The sequence below is a fragment of the Gadus morhua genome, chromosome 7 (assembly GCF_902167405.1).
Source record: "Gadus morhua chromosome 7, gadMor3.0, whole genome shotgun sequence".
In the NCBI taxonomy this organism is placed as follows: domain Eukaryota; kingdom Metazoa; phylum Chordata; class Actinopteri; order Gadiformes; family Gadidae; genus Gadus; species Gadus morhua.
This window is the reverse complement of record NC_044054.1, coordinates 31,325,252-31,346,084: the sequence shown is the minus strand read 5'-3', so window position 1 is coordinate 31,346,084 and position 20,833 is coordinate 31,325,252. Positions and strand designations below refer to the sequence as shown.

At 47.9% G+C, this 20,833-nt stretch overlaps 3 protein-coding genes across 4 annotated transcripts; 1 reads left to right on the top strand and 2 right to left on the bottom strand.

Annotated features, from left to right (window-relative positions):
• Window positions 1-382: 382 nt before the first annotated feature.
• On the bottom strand, window positions 383-2,674 carry apoa1a (apolipoprotein A-Ia). Its single transcript, XM_030360552.1, has 4 exons — window positions 2,578-2,674; window positions 2,268-2,318; window positions 1,677-1,821; window positions 383-1,156 (listed from the first exon to the last, which is right to left on the bottom strand). The coding sequence occupies exons 2-4, from the start codon at window positions 2,308-2,310 to the stop codon at window positions 601-603; spliced, it is 744 nt and encodes a 247-aa protein (XP_030216412.1). The 5' UTR covers window positions 2,311-2,318; window positions 2,578-2,674; the 3' UTR covers window positions 383-600.
• Window positions 2,675-3,572: 898 nt separating this feature from the next.
• Window positions 3,573-9,484, bottom strand: pafah1b2 (platelet-activating factor acetylhydrolase 1b, catalytic subunit 2). Of its 2 annotated transcripts, none has more exons than XM_030360554.1 (6): window positions 9,069-9,484; window positions 8,651-8,732; window positions 8,036-8,125; window positions 7,210-7,326; window positions 6,594-6,716; window positions 3,573-5,941 (listed from the first exon to the last, which is right to left on the bottom strand). In XM_030360554.1, exons 2-6 carry the CDS (start codon window positions 8,729-8,731, stop codon window positions 5,663-5,665), a joined length of 690 nt encoding a protein of 229 aa, XP_030216414.1. In that variant the 5' UTR covers window position 8,732; window positions 9,069-9,484; the 3' UTR covers window positions 3,573-5,662. The 2 variants fall into 2 exon arrangements, with proteins under 2 accessions (XP_030216414.1, XP_030216413.1); XM_030360553.1 differs by lacking the exon at window positions 9,069-9,484 and adding an exon at window positions 8,812-9,043.
• A 745-nt stretch (window positions 9,485-10,229) lies between these two features.
• mpzl2b (myelin protein zero-like 2b) lies at window positions 10,230-17,327 on the top strand. Its single transcript, XM_030360551.1, has 5 exons — window positions 10,230-10,524; window positions 12,050-12,213; window positions 14,540-14,750; window positions 15,568-15,754; window positions 16,514-17,327. Exons 1-5 carry the CDS (start codon window positions 10,470-10,472, stop codon window positions 16,707-16,709), a joined length of 813 nt encoding a protein of 270 aa, XP_030216411.1. The 5' UTR covers window positions 10,230-10,469; the 3' UTR covers window positions 16,710-17,327.
• Window positions 17,328-20,833: the final 3,506 nt, after the last annotated feature.

The following is a 20,833-nucleotide window of genomic DNA, read 5'->3' as shown; positions in this document are numbered from 1 at the left end:
GCATGATCTAGCTCTGATTAGGATGGTGGAGGTGTGCTAAAGACTCACTTCCAAATAACACATTTGAAGGTAAAAACATAATTAATTAAATGTTTACTAAGCCTGAACCATGAATGAGGGAGGTATTCACTTTTCAAAGTACTTATTTTTGACTTTTCCAAGATAGCTATACACTATATAATCTTTTGAAATCCTGCCAATGCACAACATTGTTCTGCTGGGTCTGGTAGGGACGTCTGGGTCCATCTCTCAAACATATAAAAAAAAAAATAAGAAAACATTGCAGAGCTTAACCGATACCATCAGAAAAACAAAGTAAACACATGTAACAATGTAAGCAATCCGCTTGAATCTCAAAAATGATGCAATAGGTAGACACATGTTCATTTTCAGATATTTCTTTATTTCAAATGGCAACACATGCCGATGTTGGATCAACATATCCGAGATGTGAGAGATGTTTCTTTCATTTTCAGATATTTCTTTAACTCAAATGGCAACACATGCCGATGTTGGGTTTTCCATCGCTGCCGTGAGAGGCTCTCTAGAGGTGTCCGATGATTGGATTCGACCGCAGAGTCTCAGCACCCAGGGAGATCTTTAGGCCTGGACGATGTCGCTGAAGGACTTGTACACGGCGTCGAACTTGGCCTTCAGGTCCTCCACAAGGGGCTCCAGCTTGGCCTGCAGGTCCTTTGTGTGGGGGGCCAGGCTCTCTGAGGCGTCGCCCACGGCCTTGGAGACCTGCTCCTGGTACTGGTCCACGTAGGGGCTGGCCATGGTTCTCAGCTGCTCCAGGCGCTCCGTGAGCTTGCTGCGGACCCCCTCCACCAGGGGCATGACCTTGGTCTTGGTCTCCTCCACATTGGCCTCCATCTTGGTGCGCATCTCCTCCAGGAGGGGCTGCAGGCGGGCCTTCAGGGACTCCACGCGCTCCTGGCTCTGGCCGACGTACTCCTGGAAGAGGGGCTCCAGCGTGACGCGGTACTCCTCCGTCTGCTTCTGCAGCAGGGCCTGCAGCTCCTGTCGGCGGGGCTCCACGGCGAGAAGCAGGGCCTCCATCTCCCTCTGGGTGCGCGCGTGCGCCTCCGAGAAGCCGGTGGAGAAGGTGTCTGCGTAGGGCGCCAGGGTCTGGGCGTACTCGCTGAGCTTCACCCTGAAGGAGGAGAACCGGGAGGATTTAGGAGACTCGTCACATGACTCATAACTAGTGCGACTAAATCATCTGAAGAAAGTTACAGTGAGTTCCGATGTCATTAAGGAGCAGGTAGGGGTTAGACAGTACAGAGACAGGTCATTAAGGAGCAGGTAGGGGTTAGACAGTACAGAGACAGGTCATTAAGGAGCAGGTAGGGGTTAGACAGTACAGAGACAGGTCATTAAGGAGCAGGTAGGGGTTAGACGGTACAGAGACAGGTCATTAAGGAGCAGGTAGGGGTTAGACGGTAGGGGTTGGGGGGCATCTTGCTCTGGGAAGCCCACAGGTAGACATCAGGGATAGAGCCCAGAACCTTTTCGAAGTCAAACACCCAACCACCGAACCACTACGAGACTTTCCCCGCTCCTTATGATGACCAGGAGTGGAAGTAGGGGTGTGAAGGAATAAGGAATTTAACTGCTACTCAATCTGCAATAAGATAGAATAGCGAAATCCAAACATAATCCGATCCCCTTACTTGTACTCTTCATACTCGGTGCCGTCCAGTAGGTCGAGGGTCTTCTGGGCTTGGTCCTTCACCTGGCTCAGGTACACCCTGGCGCCGTCCTGGATCTTGGCCAGCTGGACGGAAGCAACACTCCCACTGTCCTGGGCCTGAGAGCCTGTCAGGTGAAAGACGACAGAGGTGAGACCCTGAACCCTCAACAAGGACTGGCTCTGCAGGAGGAGGAGGAGGAGGAGGAGGAGGAGGAGGAAGAGGAAGAGGGAGGAAGAGGAGGATGAGGAGGAGGAGGAAGGCTGTTGGAGGTCGTGAAGGGGAGGATGAAGGGAAGGAAGAAAGAGGAGATGGAAGGGAATAGGAGGATAAGGAGATGGAGGAGGAAGAGGAGGAGGAGGCTGGAGAAGGAGGGGGTGGTGGATAGAGAAGTAAGATAGGGAGAAGGAGGTTGATTAGGAAGAAGAGAATACTGGAGGCTGAAGGAGGAGGAAATGAAAGCGTAGGAGGAAGAACAGGCGGAGGGGGAGGTTAATGAGGAGAAGGAATAAGAAGAGAAGGGCAGGAGGAGGAGGAGGCTGGAGAAGGAGGAGCAGGAGGAGAGCTACGTACCAACAGCCAGCAGAAGGGTCAGAGCTAAAGCCACAAACTTCATGATGGGTCCTTGGAGATAAATACAATTACAAACTGTAAGTACAATTCTGCTTTTAGATTTGGATAAACTTCTCATCACAACATATTTCAAATCAAGTTTTAAAGTTGTTATTAAGTTATGCTGCGATATGTTAAGTTCCATCAAGATACATTAAGATTCATTAAGATACATTAAGTAACTCTACGATACATTTAGATGCACTAAGATACATTCAATTATATTAAGTATTATTAAGATCCATTAAAGGAGGTTCAGTGAAGCATCTACCTGGCGGGTTCGCTGCTCGTCGAGAGTGGGTAAGAGTCCGGCACTGGAGGCTTTTATAGCAGAGCTGCTCGGACCTCGACCCCACACCACCCTCCTGGAACCACGGGGTTCAAAGGTGACCCGGAGACTGGGATGTCACAGCACAGACACTTTATCTGGAGGTCCAGTGATCTAATCCCAGATGAGGAACAAAGTCCGCCATCTCTTGTCTGCCACCTCACCTGCACTCGAAACAGGGCAGCACCTCTGGAAGAGGGATTCTGCACATTAAATGGGATTTGTTTTATTTCAGTCGTAGTATTTCATAGTGGACTTATGTTCAACGACTAGAAGTTTAGGAGGACTATCAAAGCAATCCGTTTGAAGATGTTGATATATTTAAAAATGTTAGACTGTAGCAGAAGGTCTCAGGGGGGTTCCTGGAAGAGGGTTAGAGGTAAGATGGACTTCGCCAAACCCTGATTCAGCCTTTTCAGACCATCGGAAGTTGATAACACCAAACAAGGAGTCCACCTCTTGTGGTGTTTGGGGAATACAAATACGAACACTGATTCAAAGAGTCAGTTCCTTGAGTCTGTCGCCTTAGACCTCTCTGACAAACAAAAGTAGTGTCTAAATTAAGCAAAATAACGTAAATAATGTACATTATAATTCTACTCTTTTGATCAATAAAAAGAGTTTTAAAACTGGGGTTTCAAAATAGCTGTCTGTGTCTATATAATTTAAGAAAATAAGTTAAAGGCTGAAGTTTAAAGAATATTGTCAAAAGCAGGTTTCGAACCGACTATTCCAGTTGAATAGAAACCCCAGGTTTGAGGAAGGTAGTAACCCTCGAGTCTGCCACCTCAGACCGCCCCATCATCCTGCCTAGAGTTGAAGGAGTCTTACCTCCAACTTTCATTACATGAAACTACCATCCAAAGTTCTCTGATTGTATGCTTTTCTGAACCAATCAATGCAGCTCTCGTGGTGATGAGAAACAACGCAAAGTCCAATCATATTTACAGTCATGGTTTATTGGAATGCTGTGCTTAGCAGGTGACAAGCAAAGATTATACAATATATTCAAGTTTCTCGTCCCTTCCTGCGAGTATCCACACACCTCACAGTTACCTCACCTGCAAGGTGAGGTAACCCCCCCCCCCCCCCCCCCTCAGTCACAGACATTCAGACAATAGATCCCAACGTGTGATCGGCAAGGCTTGGCTCAGGGCCGTGGGGTTGGTCAGCCATCATATTCACATTGTTCAGCGTTGGGGACCACGGCAGACATGGGACTGAAGCACAAGACGTTAAGGTTCCACGCCAGCTTCACAACCACACAGTGAGCTGGAATGAAGACAAGGAAGACACATAGCGGCCCTGCTAATATTATAACTACAGTGATGCCTGTTGCAGCGTGTACAGCGAGTAGTGAGACTAATGCAGCCGCCAGTGGCTTCTTAGTGATATTAGCTAGCTTAGCTATTTCATTGCTTATGTATAGACAGCAGGGCAGGTGCTGGGTAGCTCTAGGGCTAGTTAGCCCTTCGGTGCTAGGTAGCGCTAGGGCTTGCTAGCACTGAAGATAGGTCGCTCCTCTTGAGCTAGGTAGTGCTAGGGCTCAGTAGTGCTGGGGCTAGTTAGCTCTGGGGCATGGTAGCTCTGTTGCTAGGGCTAGGTAAATCTGGAGCTAGGTAGTACTGGGGAGAGGTGGAGCTTGGGCAAGGTAGCACTGTGGCTAGGTAGTGCTAGGGCTAGGTAGCGCTGGGGCAAGGTATCTCTGCAGCTAGGTAGCAGCCGGGCTAAGTAGCACTGGAAAAACAACTTGACATCACAGACAATCAGAAAGACAACGAGAAGGTGCTTTAGGAAATCAGGACAACCCTTCTGTGAATTCGTATGACGGAGGGGAACACAAATTCTTAGATCATGCGCGTCTTCGATAAAATGTCCTAAATAGATCATCATGTCCATTTCCTAGAGGTCCTCATCCGTTTTCTGTACAGATGTTTTCCCTCAGTTGGTTCCATGCAGGTGTTAAAGCAGAGGTCCCAGGAGATAGGGAGTGTTGAGGCGACTCTGTGACAGCAGCAGTTTAGCGGTTGGACCGGGCTCCTGAAGCATCCAGGCGCCGTCTTGGAGTGCGCACTACCCTCTACCGAACAGAAGACCTCCTCCAAAAGATGTTTGACCGAGAGAAATGTGTTCAATGTGTGCCACAAGCAGTCTTTGTCATTTACATCTATATAAATATTTTCCCTTCCGCTATTTATTTTAATGTAAACTGACCAAAACTTTGAATGAAACTGTGGAATGGGTTCGGTTTTAATATAACAGCATAAGAGGAAAATGTAATATCTTTGACCTAATGAATGTAGTCAGGTTAATGGTGCGTTTTATTATCCATCCGTCTCGGAGGTCCGAGGACGTTGCCTAGCGACACGCGTGAACACGCCCCTTTTCCTCGGACGGCGCACTTGCTTGCTCGGATGACCTCAGAGGAGGCCGAGCGAGGATTCCGAGACAGAATTCAAGATGGCTGCGCCCGGTGCGACTAGTATGAACTGTTTTCATTGTGCTTGGACCGCTTTGGTGGTTTAAAGGGCAATTACAATCACTCGTGTTACTGCATTGCCTTACTGCGTCCGTATCTCTGCCTATGGCCTACAGCCTACTTATTTTGGAGCGCCTGGTCCTCTGCCAATGCTACCGCGACAACAGCTTTCCGGGTGGCGCCCATGTTTTTCTCCAACGACCGAGCGAAACATAATAAAACGCTTGAAGTGTGGGCGTGACGTCGCATCCGAAGTCCGAGTCGGTTTCGCGGAGAATACTAAAACGCACCATAAGCTCCCAGCAGCGTCTGTGCTTTAATGGCTGGCGCGTGTGGGTGTCTCCCCCTGCTGGCCACGAGCTGTCGGTGCTGGGGCAGAACACTGTCAGCGCTCTACACAGGGCCTTACATCCTTCCCCCTAGCCCCACACCTCCACCTCCTGCTCCTGCTCCTCCTCCTCCACCTCTCCTGCACACCTCCTCCTCCTCCTCCTCCCCCGGCCCCTGCTGTGAGTGAGGCTCCGGGGGGGGGGGGGGGTGGGGGGGGTCTCAGACCGGTGGGGCCCTCCTCTCCTCGGGCGTCTCCTCCAGGATCTGCAGCAGCAGGTCGCTGAGCGGCTTGGAGACGGCGGCGTAGCCGGCGGCCGTCAGGTGCAGGTAGTCGAACATGTCCCGCTGGCTGAGCGAGCCGTCGGGCGCCAGGAGGCCGGCGCCGGCGTCCAGCAGCAGGACGGGGCCGGGCCGCGGCAGACGGGCGCGCAGCAGCGCGTTGACCGCCGCGTTCTTCTCCCTCAGGGGGTTCGGGCGCTCCCCGCGCGGCAGCAGGCCCTACGGACGGCGAGGTGTTAGTGCTAGGGTTGCAGCGGTACGGTATTACCGGTGTTGAGGCCAACACCGATTACTCGGTGTTGCACACCGAGTAATTTTTTTTATTTTTTTTTTCAGTAATCAAAAAAACAAATTCAGTAAAAATGAATAATATAGTTATAATTAAGAAAATTTAAATGTGTAGAATAGGCCACAGTTCTGCTCTGAGCGGGAGAGAATTGGCGCGCCGAGAATTGCCGTGCTTCCTTACAAGACCGGTAACCATAGCAACGCCGGTAAACGAACCCCGCGAAGCCCAATCCCTACGTGAGCTCCCCGCGCTACGGCCATCCGGAGGCGCAGAGCTTTTGGCTGTGATATTATGATATACAAAATTATATTATACTATTATCTATAGAACGTTATAAGACGCCGAGAATTAGCGCGCTGCCAGCCGCTGTCACCGAGTGTGAAAGGAGAGTTGATGGAGAAGATGGCGGTTGACCTAGTTTCAAAGTTAATACCGTTTATACCGGTAATACCGGTGTTGACACGAGTGCATTACTCGGTGTGAAAATGTCCACACCGCGGCAACCCTAGTTAGTGCCCTTCTGTTTGACCTCTGACCTCCCCGCTGTGGACCCGGGACCCCCCCCCCCCCCCTGGTACCCACCATGATGATGACCTTGGCCCGGGGCAGGCGTGAGGTGAGGAGTCGGGCTACGGCCAGGACCCCCTCGGCCACCTGCTCCGCGCTGTGCTGGTGGTTGTTGGTTCCGACCCACAGGACCACCACCTGCACAGGGGGGGGGGGACACCACGCTGCTTCAGCCAATCAACAAGGGAAGGGGGAGGGGACAGCACGCTGCTTCAGCCAATCCACGAGGGAGGGGGGAGGGGACAGCACGCTGCTTCAGCCAATCAACGAGGGAGGGGGGAGGGACAGCATGCTGCTTCAGCCAATCCACGAGGGAGGGGGGAGGGGACAGCACGCTGCTTCAGCCAATCCACGAGGGAGGGGGGAGGGGACAGCACGCTGCTTCAGCCAATCCACGAGGGAGGGGGGAGGGGACAGCACGCTGCTTCAGCCAATCAACGAGGGAGGGGGGAGGGACACCACGCTGCTTCAGCCAATCAACGAAGGAGGGGGGAGGGACAGCACGCTGCTTCAGCCAATCAACGTGGGAGGGGGAGGGGGGAGGGAGGGATCTGGGGGAAGGGAGCGGGGAGGGGGAGGGAGGGAGGGAGCGGGGAGGGAGGGTGTTGGGGGGAGGGTGGGCGGTTCTCACCTTGGGTTTGATGTTGTCCAGTTCTCCGTTCTGGAGTCTCCAGAGGACGTTACAGGTCGTGTCTCCACCGATCCCGAAGTTCAGAGCGTGAAGTGGAGAAAACAGCTCCCTCCAGATCTGTAGAATGAAGAGCCGTGAGACACACCACCTGTACCGTCTAACCCCTACCTGCTCCTTAATGACCTGTCTCTCTACTGTCTAACCCCTACCAGCTCCTTAATGACCTGTCTCTGTACTGTCTAACCCCTACCTGCTCCTTAATGACCTGTCTCTGTACCGTCTAACCCCTACCTGCTCCTTAATGACCTGTCTCTGTACTGTCTAACCCCTACCTGCTCCTTGATGACCTGTCTCTGTACTGTCTAGCCCCTACCTGCTCCTTAATGACCTGTCTCTGTACTGTCTAACCCCTACCTGCTCCTTAATGACCTGTCTCTGTACTGTCTAACCCCTACCTGCTCCTTAATGACCTGTCTCTGTACTGTCTAACCCCTACCAGCTCCTTAATGACCTGTCTCTGTACTGTCTAACCCCTACCTGCTCCTTAATGACCTGTCTCTGTACTGTCTAGCCCCTACCTGCTCCTTAATGACCTGTCTCTCTACTGTCTAACCCCTACCTGCTCCTTAATGACCTGTCTCTCTACTGTCTAACCCCTATCTGCTCCTTAATGACCCCTTTGTACTGGTTAACCACAACCCGCACCTTAATGACATTTATCTAAAAAACGAATTCACTGTAGGTTTGTTCTTTCTATGGATAAAGGGTCCATGCTCAATGACACATGTGACAACAGAAGAGAGTCAGCATGAAGAGGATCGCCTACATCATGATGCCGCATCAGCTGAATCATGGAGTCTCCGACGAATAGGACGTCTGGTTCAGCATCCTTACACTCCTGGACGAACCGAGTGTGCTGCGACACACACACGCACACACACACACACACACACACACACACACACACACACACACACACACACACACACACACACACACACACACACACACACACACACACACACACACACACACCGATAAGCATTATAAAACACTGAAACCAACACCATCACATCTAGACAGGAGGAATCTGAGGACTCACGCTCTGCCCAAGTATCTGTGAAGCTCACTAGTCTCGAGGCAACGAAGGCCAGACAGTTTTACTGTCTCACAAAACCAGTTGTTCAGTTATCCTTGTTTCGTCCGTTGTGCATCAGACACAAGTTGGAACGCAACGTGTTGCGCAAAAGCCCCACATTACTCCGTTCTCGTATCGACATGTGAACCTCAAAGCGTCAGATCAACATGTAAATTGATAGTGAAAGATTAACTACATCCTATTCCTAACATACTCCACTCTCCGACCAGTCGTTCCTCTATCATCTCGGAATAACGATCGATCGATGGGTGGCTGGTGGTTTTGAGAGTAGCCTGGCCTTACCTGGGACATCCATCTCCCGTCTCCGTGCACATCCTCCACCGGCTCCGGCAAGGCGGCGGGGCTTGGTTCGTCACTGCTCATCCTGAAACGGAACCGCTGGTTGTCAAACACTGGACCGGGACCCCCTTACATAATAACATTTCATGTTTCCATCATCGTACCCACTAAACATTGTCGTAGCAGGAACTCTCGAGAGGGGCTGTTGTTATGCCGACAGTCAGACTACAGGAGCATTATAGCGGGCCTGTCCTCCAGAGGATGAACGCTGTTTATAATATGCCCACACCACAATATGTAACGTTAGCATCTTAGCTTCAGAATGCACGGGTCGCGGCTACGCATCCGTCACATGCGCCGCAACACCCAAGCCACCGAGAGGGATTTCCTGATATTTCCAGGATGTGTGCAATGGTCTAACCTTGCGGTCGGTCGTCCAGTCGCTGCGGTTCCAGTGGTCTACGACTAATCCCCCAGAAAGGCTGAGCTGGTCCTCAGTGTCTTCCTAGATGCTGCGGTGCTAGCGGCGGCTAGTCGTTGCAGCAGGACAACAAAAGGCGTGTCTGGATCTGGTCAGGATGGCGAACATCAGCGTCCAGCAGCAAACACAGCAGACCGGAGGTCGTAATGCTCCTACCATCTACACCCGCCCTGGATCCACTGTCCGGCCACTGCTGTGGATGTTGTCACGCAAAACATTTTGAAGTGAACGATGGGTTTTAACTTTAGAACATGGTGTAGTCGACCTAAAAAACGAGCCTCAAATCAAAATGTGCGGCTCTTGTCAACGCCTGTTTTGGTGTGCGCGTCTGCACGCGGTATTACGGTAATGCATTTGACGGGAACTTGAACGCGTAGTGGCGCCATGGAATTATAGACCCAATGCTCTATGATGAAACCTTATAGGTCCGTGGATGAAACACTGTGTTGGAGTGATAGACCAGATCAGTGTGTCTATGCTCGAACACTTCTCTTCAGTCTGTGGTATAAACTGTCTGCTCACACAGTCATACAGTCGTTGGTGTAAACAAGATAAATTGTATGAAACTATTTTCTTTGCAAAACTTTTTGTCAACCTAAAATGCGAATGCAAAGTACACATGGGTTACGCATAATATACTTTTCCACGACATTTTATGAAAAAACTAGAATAATATGATAGTATTTATTGGCCAATGGGAATTGCGCATGTTCTGCGCCACCCCTTAATAAGGATGTGTAATAATTATAACCAGCAGAGGTCGCCCTTATCCCCTGACGGACAGCAACATGCACTCTGCAGCTATCTATTATCTTATAAATAAGAAATGCTTGACATTAATGTGTCAAGGACGAGTTGACAAAGGCCCATCTTAGACACAGCATGGCACGGTAGGCTGAAATAGCTATTATTAATGTGAGGAAAAAACAAACTGCTTACTTCTCAATGGTTGTTAACCATTGTTCTACAGTGCCATTGCATTTGCATGGATTCAAATGATGATCTGAACCCAACATATCGCTATCGCTTCGTCCAACCTGTCTTGCACCACGTCTGAAGTGACGCCTAACTGCTAACTGAAAGACAACTCGAAGGAGGGCTGAGTGAAGAATGCTGCGCTCAGGAGCAGACCAACAGGTTGTTGTCAAGACCCGCCCACAGGGAACCCAAGCCACTCTAGGTCTCTCCGTAGGAATCCCAAATCGACTTGATTTGGTCGACATTTTACTCCGCTTCCTGCTTGGAAATGCTCTGATGACATCAGTCAACACTATTAATGTGGAAGAGCGAACGGAAGCGAACCAGTGCATTGTAAGTGTGGTCCTGTAGCCCTGCGGTCCCATGTGTGGAATATGGCTCCAGGTGGCTTCTCTGTTGGGAGCGCTCGTGTTGTCAGGTGAGTCGAACCACTTCTACCACACTATGGCAGCCTCACCTGCCATCACTCACTTCTCGACCAATAACTTGAATTAATTCGATGGAAATTGTAGAGAAAGAATGGGAATATATTGGTCAGATACTAACCACTGGAAGTTAGTGTGTACTACAAGGTAACAGGTTACAGATGACCTACTTGTTCAGGCTCTGATGTTTTTATAGTTATGTATGAATAGTATACTCTTCATGAACCATCTGAAGCTCAACTATGTCACTAATATTAAATCCGTCCATATTGTTAGGATTGTTTTTGTTCGCTGACTATCACTCATAATAAACATGAGTAGCTAACACTGGCTGTTTTACTACGCAGTCCCGTCGGAGTTGAGCACTTGGTTTCCGCGTAGAGACCTTTCTCTCTGACTCGAAACCGAAGAGTTACCTTTTGTGTTGCACTCAAGACGCTCTTACGTCTTCTTTCAAAAGAGAAAGGCCACTGATTAGTTTCCCTGATTACGTTTATTTCCTGCTTACTGTCATTGCACAATCCTTCCCAGACTACTATCTAATGCATTAGCAGTATGGACACAATCTTGCATTTGAAAGTTTCAACCTATTTTTTATTAGGTTTATGTATAGTTCAGGTACTTTATACAGATTAAGAATACAACTGAAGAACCATTTTGTTGTTACAAAATACAATCGTTCATATATTATTATTATTATTAATGAAGTGAATGTGAAGTATCCTAGAGATGTGAAATGGATCCCGTTGGTATCGGACGCTTAAGCGTTGAGAACTCTGGTGTTGGTGGCTTCAGAGCGATACCAGCTGATCAGGACGAGGGAGTCGTGCGTGTTTATGAGAATACGATTCCCTGTGTGACCTGCTTATATCTGTGGTGATGACAGGACCGCTGATATCACAAAAACACTATCTGACTATCCGTTTATGGTTATGGATCTGGATGTCGGAGATTCACAGGAGTGGTGAAAGGAGCAACAAATCTAGAGAGCGAGCTGATGAGTTCTGCTCAATGAGGGGCCATACCGGGGCTTCCTGCCGTCGTAGTTTCTCAATCACGTGGTCTTCTGCCCAAAATGAGTCAGTGTTGGACGATAGGATTGAAGAAGTTAGCAGTAGGATTGCTGACACATCGAGGAATTGCATTTTTTTTTTTAACATGACAAATAACTGGATTGTTGAGTCTAAGAATTTCCGAGACTCAAGTATAGTATGGGTAAAGAAGACCACTTTGAAACACTTTGCTAATGTAGCTGTGAATTGGTGAGAGTTCAGTGTTTACATCGACTACTGGAAAGGTTCTCTCCCTCCCTCAGTCTCCCCCTATGTCTCTCCCCCTCTCCCCTCTCTGTCTCTGTCACTCCCTCTCTGTCTCTCTCCCCCACTCTGGCCATCTCCATCTCTCCCTCTCTAACTGTGTGTGTGTGTGTGTGTGTGTGTGTGTGTGTGTGTGTGTGTGTGTGTGTGTGTGTGTGTGTGTGTGTGTGTGTGTGTGTGTGTGTGTGTGTGTGTGTGGTAGAGGTCTGGGGGGTGGAGATCCACACCTCTGGGGAGATGGAGGTGGCGAATGGCACCGACGTCAGGCTGAAGTGCACCTTCAGCTCCACCCACCCCGTCTCTCCCAGCTCCGTCACCGTCTCCTGGAACTTCAGACCGCTGGACCGTGCCTCGCGAGAGGAGTCGGTGGGTCCCGCGCCGCGGAGTAGAACCACAACACTAACACTACTACATGTGGTACTACTCACTGGAGAACCATGGAGTAGAACCACATCATTACTACTACTACTACATGTAGTACTACTCACAGGAGAACCATGGAGTAGAACCACATCATTACTACTACTACTACTACATGTAGTACTACTCACAGGAGAACCATGGAGTAGAACCACAACACTAACACTAACACTACTACATAGGGTACTACTCACTGGAGAACCCTGGAGTAGAACCACAACACTAACACTACTACATGGGGTACTACTCACTGGAGAACCATGGAGTAGAACCACAACACTAACACTACTACACGTGGTACTACTCACTGGAGAACCATGGAGTAGAACCACAACACTAACACTACTACATGGGGTACTACTCACTGGAGAACCATGGAGTAGAACCACAACACTAACACTACTACATGGGGTACTACTCACTGGAGAACCATGGAGTAGAACCACAACACTTGCATTACTATATGTGGTACTACTCACTGGAGCACCATGGAGTAGAACCACAACACTAACACTACTATATGTAGTACTACTCACAGGAGAACCATGGAGTAGAACCACAACACTAATACTACTACTACATGTATTTCTACTCACTGGACAACCATGTAGTAGAATACTACTACTACTACTACTACTACTAATACATGTAGTGCAACTTACTGGAGAACTACTAACCCCCTGTCTATTACTGTGCCCCACCAACATCTTTGATCACTAGCCACCACTGACATGGAGTAGTTGTTCATTTAGTGGTACAAGTGTTCTAATACATGTAGTATAGCGCTAGTAGTTCGACGACGCTAGCCAACAAGGGCCTGAGCGCTCCGCTAAAGGGTCCGTTGTGCGGTGGTCAGGAGGTCCACCATGGTGAGTTTACAGCGGCGGTCAGGCCGCTGATGCTGATGTTTTCCTCTGGAGTTGGAGCGCGCGGCTACCCTGGCCTCCGAGGTGGAGGTCAGGGTGGGTATGCTCCACCTTGACCTCTCTAATGCCTCGTAACAGATCTCAGCTTTGTTTGGTGTCCCAAAGCAACGGCTTTCATAATTTCTAAACTCAGCGTTTAATGATTAACAAGCGCTGAAGTCCTGTACTCATCTACCACTATATATACATATATGTGTGTTAGTGAAATACAGACACTGGGTGTGTTTGTACATGCAGAATATTTCAAATATTTTAAAATAATACTTTCTCGAATGAAGTAGGGATGGCGAAAATGTAAAATATTCTTGACCGACCACCGAGCCTCATTAACCGGTTAATACCAGTTAACCGATCAGATTAAATTGTGTAATTTGAAATAACAGCCATTTCGAGCCGTGCCAGCCGGCTGCTATTTCGTAACTCTGCTTATCTCTCTTTCCCGTTCTGCCTCCGACTCGCACGCTCTCCAAATGAGAGTCCGAAGAGGCGCCGCTTGTTTAGTTTGGAGGAGACGGGAAAATTGAGTGTGAGGGATAATTTTTTTCACTTCACACAAAAAGATGTTGGAATGAGATGGCTAACTGCAGTCTTATAGCGTTTGGTCTACTGTCCATAATCATTTAGGGATCGTATTGTCCGCCGCTCGCATGCGGCGGGAATAATTAAGACTTGAGGAGAAATTAAACAGTGGGCTAGAGTCGCGGTGTCCGTCCAACTGCCAATAAGTCACCTCATCTGATCATCTTTTTTTTGTGTGAAGTTAAAACAACACGCACTCAACAGCCACACTGACCCCAAATTATTTTTTTTAACCGACAAGCTACAAGATTGATCGGTTAACGTTCATCGGTTAACATCCCTAGAATGAAGTCGATAGAGAGATCATTTACAATCATTTAATAAAAGCGGCTTTAAACGTCAAGATGGTAAACTGTGTCTGTGTTAGGGCTTTGACTCCGAACTCCGTTTTTCGAATATAAAATAATATAATAGAATATCAAAAAAGAAATCAAAATTCAAACGAATATTAGGCAGCCTTTAATATTCGAACCTTTTACGGGCAGGCCAAGAGGGAGAGACGTCGGAGAACCCGACGCAGTCTATTCATAATATTGTAATGACCACGGAAGTGGCAGTGAATGAAGTATTGATTAGACAGCGATTTATTAGAAACCTAATAAACCGTTGGAACCTCGCGAAGCCCAATCCAGGTCTTACTGAGGGCATTTAATGGTCAAAATATTATTAATAAATATTCGAATATTCATATTAATAAACAAACAAACTTTGAATATGATTTTTGGGCAAAAGTCAAAGCCCTAATCTAGTGTGTGTGTGTGCGCTAGGTGTTCCACTACCAGCAGGAGCCGTACCTCCCTACGGAGGGGCGCTTCAAGGACCGGGTGTTGTGGTCCGGTGACGTCTCCAACAACGACGCCTCCATCACCCTGCAGGGGGTGCCGCCCACCTTCAACGGCACGTACACCTGCCAGGTGCGGAACCCCCCCGACGTCCACGGCGTCAACGGAGAGATCGTCCTCAAGGTCGTGAACAAAGGTCAGCCAGTGTTACCATGACGACACACACGCACACACACACACACACAGTTTCTCATCGTCTTCTGGGCTTCGTCTCGCTGGCGTCTGGCGCCGGAGGACGCCATGTTTACGGTAGAGCCGCGACGTGAGGGTTTATGGATCGGGGTCTAAAGGCCGTGAGGGAAGCCGCATGGCTGTCGACAAAGAAACCAAACGGCAGCCTCTGATTGGTTATGCGTTAAGATTACATAAAGTAACGCTGCGACCAAAATATTGTTATGGGTTTGGTGTGGGATGGTTACAGCTGTCCAATCATAGATGTGTTCAATGTGCTTCGTTAATAGCCGTCCAATCAGAGATGTGTTCCGGTCTGCTTCGTTAACAGCCGTCCAATCAGAGATGTGTTCCGGTGTGCTTTGTTAACAGCCGTCCAATCAGAGATGTGTTCCGGTGTGCTTCGTTAACAGCCGTCCAATCAGAGATGTGTTCTGGTGTGCTTTGTTAACAGCCGTCCAATCAGAGATGTGTTTTCGGTGTGCTTCGTTAACAGCCGTCCAATCAGAGATGTGTTCCGGTCTGCTTCGTTAACAGCCGTCCAATCAGAGATGTGTTCCGATGTGCTTTGTTAACAGGCGTCCTATCAGAGATGTGCTCTGGTGTGCTTCGTTAACAGCCGTCCAATCAGAGATGTGTTCCGGTGTGCTTTGTTAACAGGCGTCCAATCAGAGATGTGCTCTGGTGTGCTTCGTTAACAGCCGTCCAATCAGAGATGTGTTCCGGTGTGCTTCGTTAACAGCCGTCCAATCAGAGATGTGTTCTGTGTGCTTCGTTAACAGTGGGCCTATCAGAGATGGCCTTGCTGGCGGCGATAGTGGGCGGGGCCTGCGCTGTGATCCTGCTCGTGGTGGTGGTATACGTCCTGGTCAAGAGGAGGAGGCGGGGGGGCAGGGAGGAGGAGGGGGACCTGGAGATGCCTGAGAGGAAGATGAAGAAGAAGAAGGAGTGGAAGGACCCCACAGTGTGGTGAGGCAGCGAGGCTGGAGCCCGCGAGGCTGAGGCCAGCCGTCCGTCGGGACTCGGTGGGGCTGTGGGACCCTGCTGTCTGCTCTCATGATCAAAGCTTCAAACTCTTCAGCCTTGTTTTACTCAAAGGCTTTTTCGCCAAAGACCTTTTTTATGATTTTATTTTTTTAGTTCAACCTCATGTTTTAAGAACAGACCTGCTGGAAGAGGTTACTAACAAAAAACTTTGCTCTCACCAACATCCCTACAATTCAGAACGGCATTAAAATCACTTTATTTGACCCTAATTGGCTCGGCCACCATCTTAAGAACAAGATGATGAAAAGGAAAGAAGAATCACACTCGTTGTGGTTATATCGCTGCGCTGAATTGCTTGAGGGATCAGTTCCACAAAATAACAGCTGGGCTAAGCTTGTCTTTTGTGACCAATATCCACAATAGAGGTAGGGCCAGACGCTTTACCCGCGAGGAGGGAACTAACCTACGCCCCGGTGGGTGCCATGGTTACTGTGCTGTGCCGCTGAGGAGTCTGGGTATTGTAGTTCTCCAACACTCCTCCTGCCCCCAGTAGATCTCTCTGTCCCAGGATTGTGTGTGTGTGTGTGTGTGTGTGTGTGTGTGTGTGTGTGTGTGTGTGTGTGTGTGTGTGTGTGTGTGTGTGTGTGTGTGTGTGTGTGTGTGTGTGTTTCTGTCGGTGTGTGTGATTTTGTACATGATGTGTGTGTGTGTGTGTGTCCTTGCGGGTCACGCTGTTTCCAGCTCGCCTTTAGAAGCCATCCACCTGACCGTGGCGGCCAAGGTGCTGGACGATGGGAGCTCAGACGATGAAGGGTCTGAGCCCAGCAGTGGAGGTGATGATGATGACGAGGAAGAGGAAGAGGATGACGACGATGATGATGACGATGATGATGACGACGACGATGATGATGATGCCGGGGGTGGTGACGATGATTAAATTATTACAGACCACTGCCAAACCATTCCAAACTGCCATTTTTATAGCAAGGTTTATTTTTTTATGATGCCATGGTGTTTCATAATAATATTAATGATACTGATTATTATGATGCGTTGAGGCAGGCATATTGTGTGCAGCCTTTATCCCAACTCATCTCCAGTCTTCTGCTACAGCCACACAATGAGAAGAGCTTCAGTCTTATTCATCCACAACTGGTTTCAAACCGGTTATGTTCTCCGCGTTCTGTAGCCTGAGTTTATACATGTTTGGACAAACGGATCGGAGACCACTTTCCGACAAAGGGACCCTCATGGTTTAACACATAGTGGCCATCCTGGCAACTGTGTTTCATGGTAATGATCTCCAGGTGATCGCCATTGCTCCCAGTATGACGTTCCCGTTAAACTTGCTTTCTGAAAACACACGCTTTCACCGTTTGATTCTGTTAGAATATGTCTTGTCCTTATAAGCGTTGCCGTCATTTTATATAAAGCACTTTTGTTTTTGGTTACAAAATATTGCAGCATGTATATTTGGTGGATGTGAGTATTTTGATAAGAACACAGAGAGCTGATCAAATAAAAGCTTGAGAAGCGATAATGGTTGCTACCCGCAGACTTGTGTCAGGTTATTGTGTGGCACTGGGGAGTGACATTCCTCATGTTTCTCTCTGCCGCTCCCTGGCATGTGAGTCAACGTCTGCGGCCGGGTTAAAGTTCAGTAGGATCGCTGAGCTGTAGTCCGGGTGCGAGGAGGGCCGGGTGAAAAGTCTAGTTTACTGTGGCGCCACTGCTTACCTTTAAGCAGCCATAATAACGTTACTCACCAATAATAAAAACACAGTTCAATATTTCTATGATATGCTCTTGTATGAATCTGAAAAGACGAACATATTGAGCAATGAGCACCAACTGTAAATACTTCTTCCAAGTCTTCGTGAGACACCACCCCCTGCTGGCGGTCAGTCGTAAGTCATTTAGCTTTTCTCAACGTGAGATTCCAGAGAAAGGTCCCACGTCACGTCCATGACAAACTACAGAGGATCCAGCGTGAGCATGCCAACGCATGTATGGCAGCTCGTTGTCTGCGGCTTACGTCCAGGTGTTAAGATAAAGGCCAGCTGACCTGTTGGCCAAACTCCACCAGTGTTATATATTTTGATACCATTTTGTTAGTCCCATACAGCCGGCAGTAATCATTGAGAGTTTTTTTTATTTTTTTTTTATTTTAAGTGCAGTAGCCCTGTCATTTCAATCAAGTCGGCCTAAATATTGGTTAAACAGTAAGTTATTGAAGTAGGTAATGAAAAAAAAAGAAGTTTATACGATACAATAGGCCTACAGCTTAACTCCAAGTTTCTCTACTACTATATCCAGACAAAAACAACTTAATCACTTCTTCAGTTGCATCAAACAGAGATAAACCAATTGTGTGTGTCTGTGTGTGTGTGTGTGTGTGTGTGTGTGTGTGTGTGTGTGTGTGTGTGTGTGTGTGTGTGTGTGTGTGTGTGTGTGTGTGTGTGTGTGTTTTATCAGCTGTGACCCCACTAAAGCAGCTGCCACCTCTGCCTGGCCTAAGGGCAGTATCTTCCAGTCTGGGCATCTGTGAGAACAACATGTCCTTCATGATAAAAGAATGGAAGTGATCTCGGGTCCCACTGACCCCCCCCCCCCCCCCCCCCACACACACACACACACACAGCAACACACACACTCACACTCACTCGCATACTTACATACACTCACACACACACACAGACACAGACACGCACACACACACACACACACACACACACACACACACACACACACACACACACACACACACACACACACACACACACTCAGACACTAGTTTTCAAAATGTACTGTAGTTTACAGCTATACTGTAGTTTATATTCTGTAGTTGATATCACTAATGTAGTTTGTAAACTGTAGTTACATCTATACTGCTGTTCACATACTGTAGTTTACATCTATACTGCTGTTCACATACTGTAGTTTACATCTATACTGCTGTTCACATACTGTAGTTTACATCTGTAATGTAGTTTGCATACTGTCGTTTACATATATATATATTTATATACTGTAGTTTACCTTATTTAGTTAACTCATACTGTAGCTAACATCTGTAATGTAGTTCACATGCTGTGCTTCACATCTCTACTTTAGCCGTTAACCCGGGCTGCACTTCCCCTGCAGTGGAACACACCATAGTGGAGTCTTGGAATGTTACTGCGGTAACAACCACAGCGACTCCGCCTTAAAGCCCCGACGCGCCTTAACACATCTGTCTGCGTGTGGAGAGTGTGTGGAGCTCCGTGGTACGCTGTGAGTGCGTGAGTCGGTCACACCGCTCCGACCGGCTCTGCAGCACACGCTGCCGTCTTCGGCCGGATGGGGGACGCTTGTTTTTCTGCTCGCAGTTCTGGAAGAGTTCCAAGCTCTGTTGCAGTGGAATTAGGAGTGCCTGCAGCAGCCTGGAACCAGCCTGTATAACGTGACGCTGGACGACAGGAACCAGCCCGTGGAACAAAAAACCGCCCGTATAACATTACACAGTCTGTATAACATTACACAGTCTGTATAACAGGAACCAGCCGGTATAACATGACACTAGATAACAGGAACCAGCCGGTATAACATGACACTGGATAACAGGAACCACCACGTATAACATGACAGTCTATATAACAGGAAACCAGCACGTGTAACATGACACTATAACAGGAACCACCACGTATAACATGACACAGTCTGTATAACAAGACACAGTCTGTATAACATAAACCTTCTTGTATAACATGACACAGTGTGTACAACAGGAACCAGCCCGTATAACATGACACTGGATAACAGGAACCACCACGTATAACATGACAGTCTATATTACAGGAACCACCACGTATACAATGGCGCAGTCTGTAAAACATGACACAGTCTGTAAAACATGACAGTCTGTAAAACATGACACAGTCTGTATAACATGACACAGTCTTTATAACATGACAGTCTGTAAAACATGACACAGTCTGTATAACATGACACAGTCTGTATAACATGACACAGTCTGTATAACATGACACAGTCTGTATAACATGAACCTTTTTGTATAACAAGACACAGTCTGTACAAAAGGAACAACCCTGTATAACATGACGCATCCCGTATAACATGACACATTCTGTATCACAGGAACTGCATAGCAGGAACTAGCCCGTATAACAGGACACAGTCCGTATAACAGGAAAAATGGCAACCGTATACATGACGTATATAATATAACAGGATATGTCTTAGTTTAAGCCTCGATGAAGCTTGCTTATCTGTTGAATTTTGGAATCCAAAAACTTAACAGAACTAAAAGATATATGTGTATTTTATACATGTATACATCAATATTAATATACATATAATAATATATATGGTATGCATACGTTAAGTTATATATTATGATAAATATCATTATTATACGTAATAGGTTTGGAGTCGCGAGCAAATGAAAGTGCCACGAGAATGAATAATACATTGGGGTTCTAAGGACATATTTGCTTATTCGGCAAATACCTGCAGCTGCTTACTCCCCTCATACAGACACACACATGAAGACCTTTATTTAGTAGGTCAGCGATATCGAAGCATACGCACAATATCACACAGATAACGCACATACAAGCATACAGATACATACTGTGTCGCCACATTCACCCAGTGATGTTATACACACAAACCCACACACATACACACACATATATATACACACACACACACACACACACACACAAACACGCACACACACATACACACACACACATACATACACATATACACACGCACGTACACAAAGACATTTATACACACACACACACAAGCACACACAAATACACACACGCACACACACACACACACACAAAAACACCCATACATACACACACACACATGCGCACACACAGACACACAGACACGCCAACACAGTCGCACACACTCAAGCAAATGCACGTGCATGGAATCACACACACACACACACGCACGCACACACACACACACACACACAAAAACACCCATACATACACACACACATGCGCACACACACGCCAACACAGTCGCACACACTCAAGC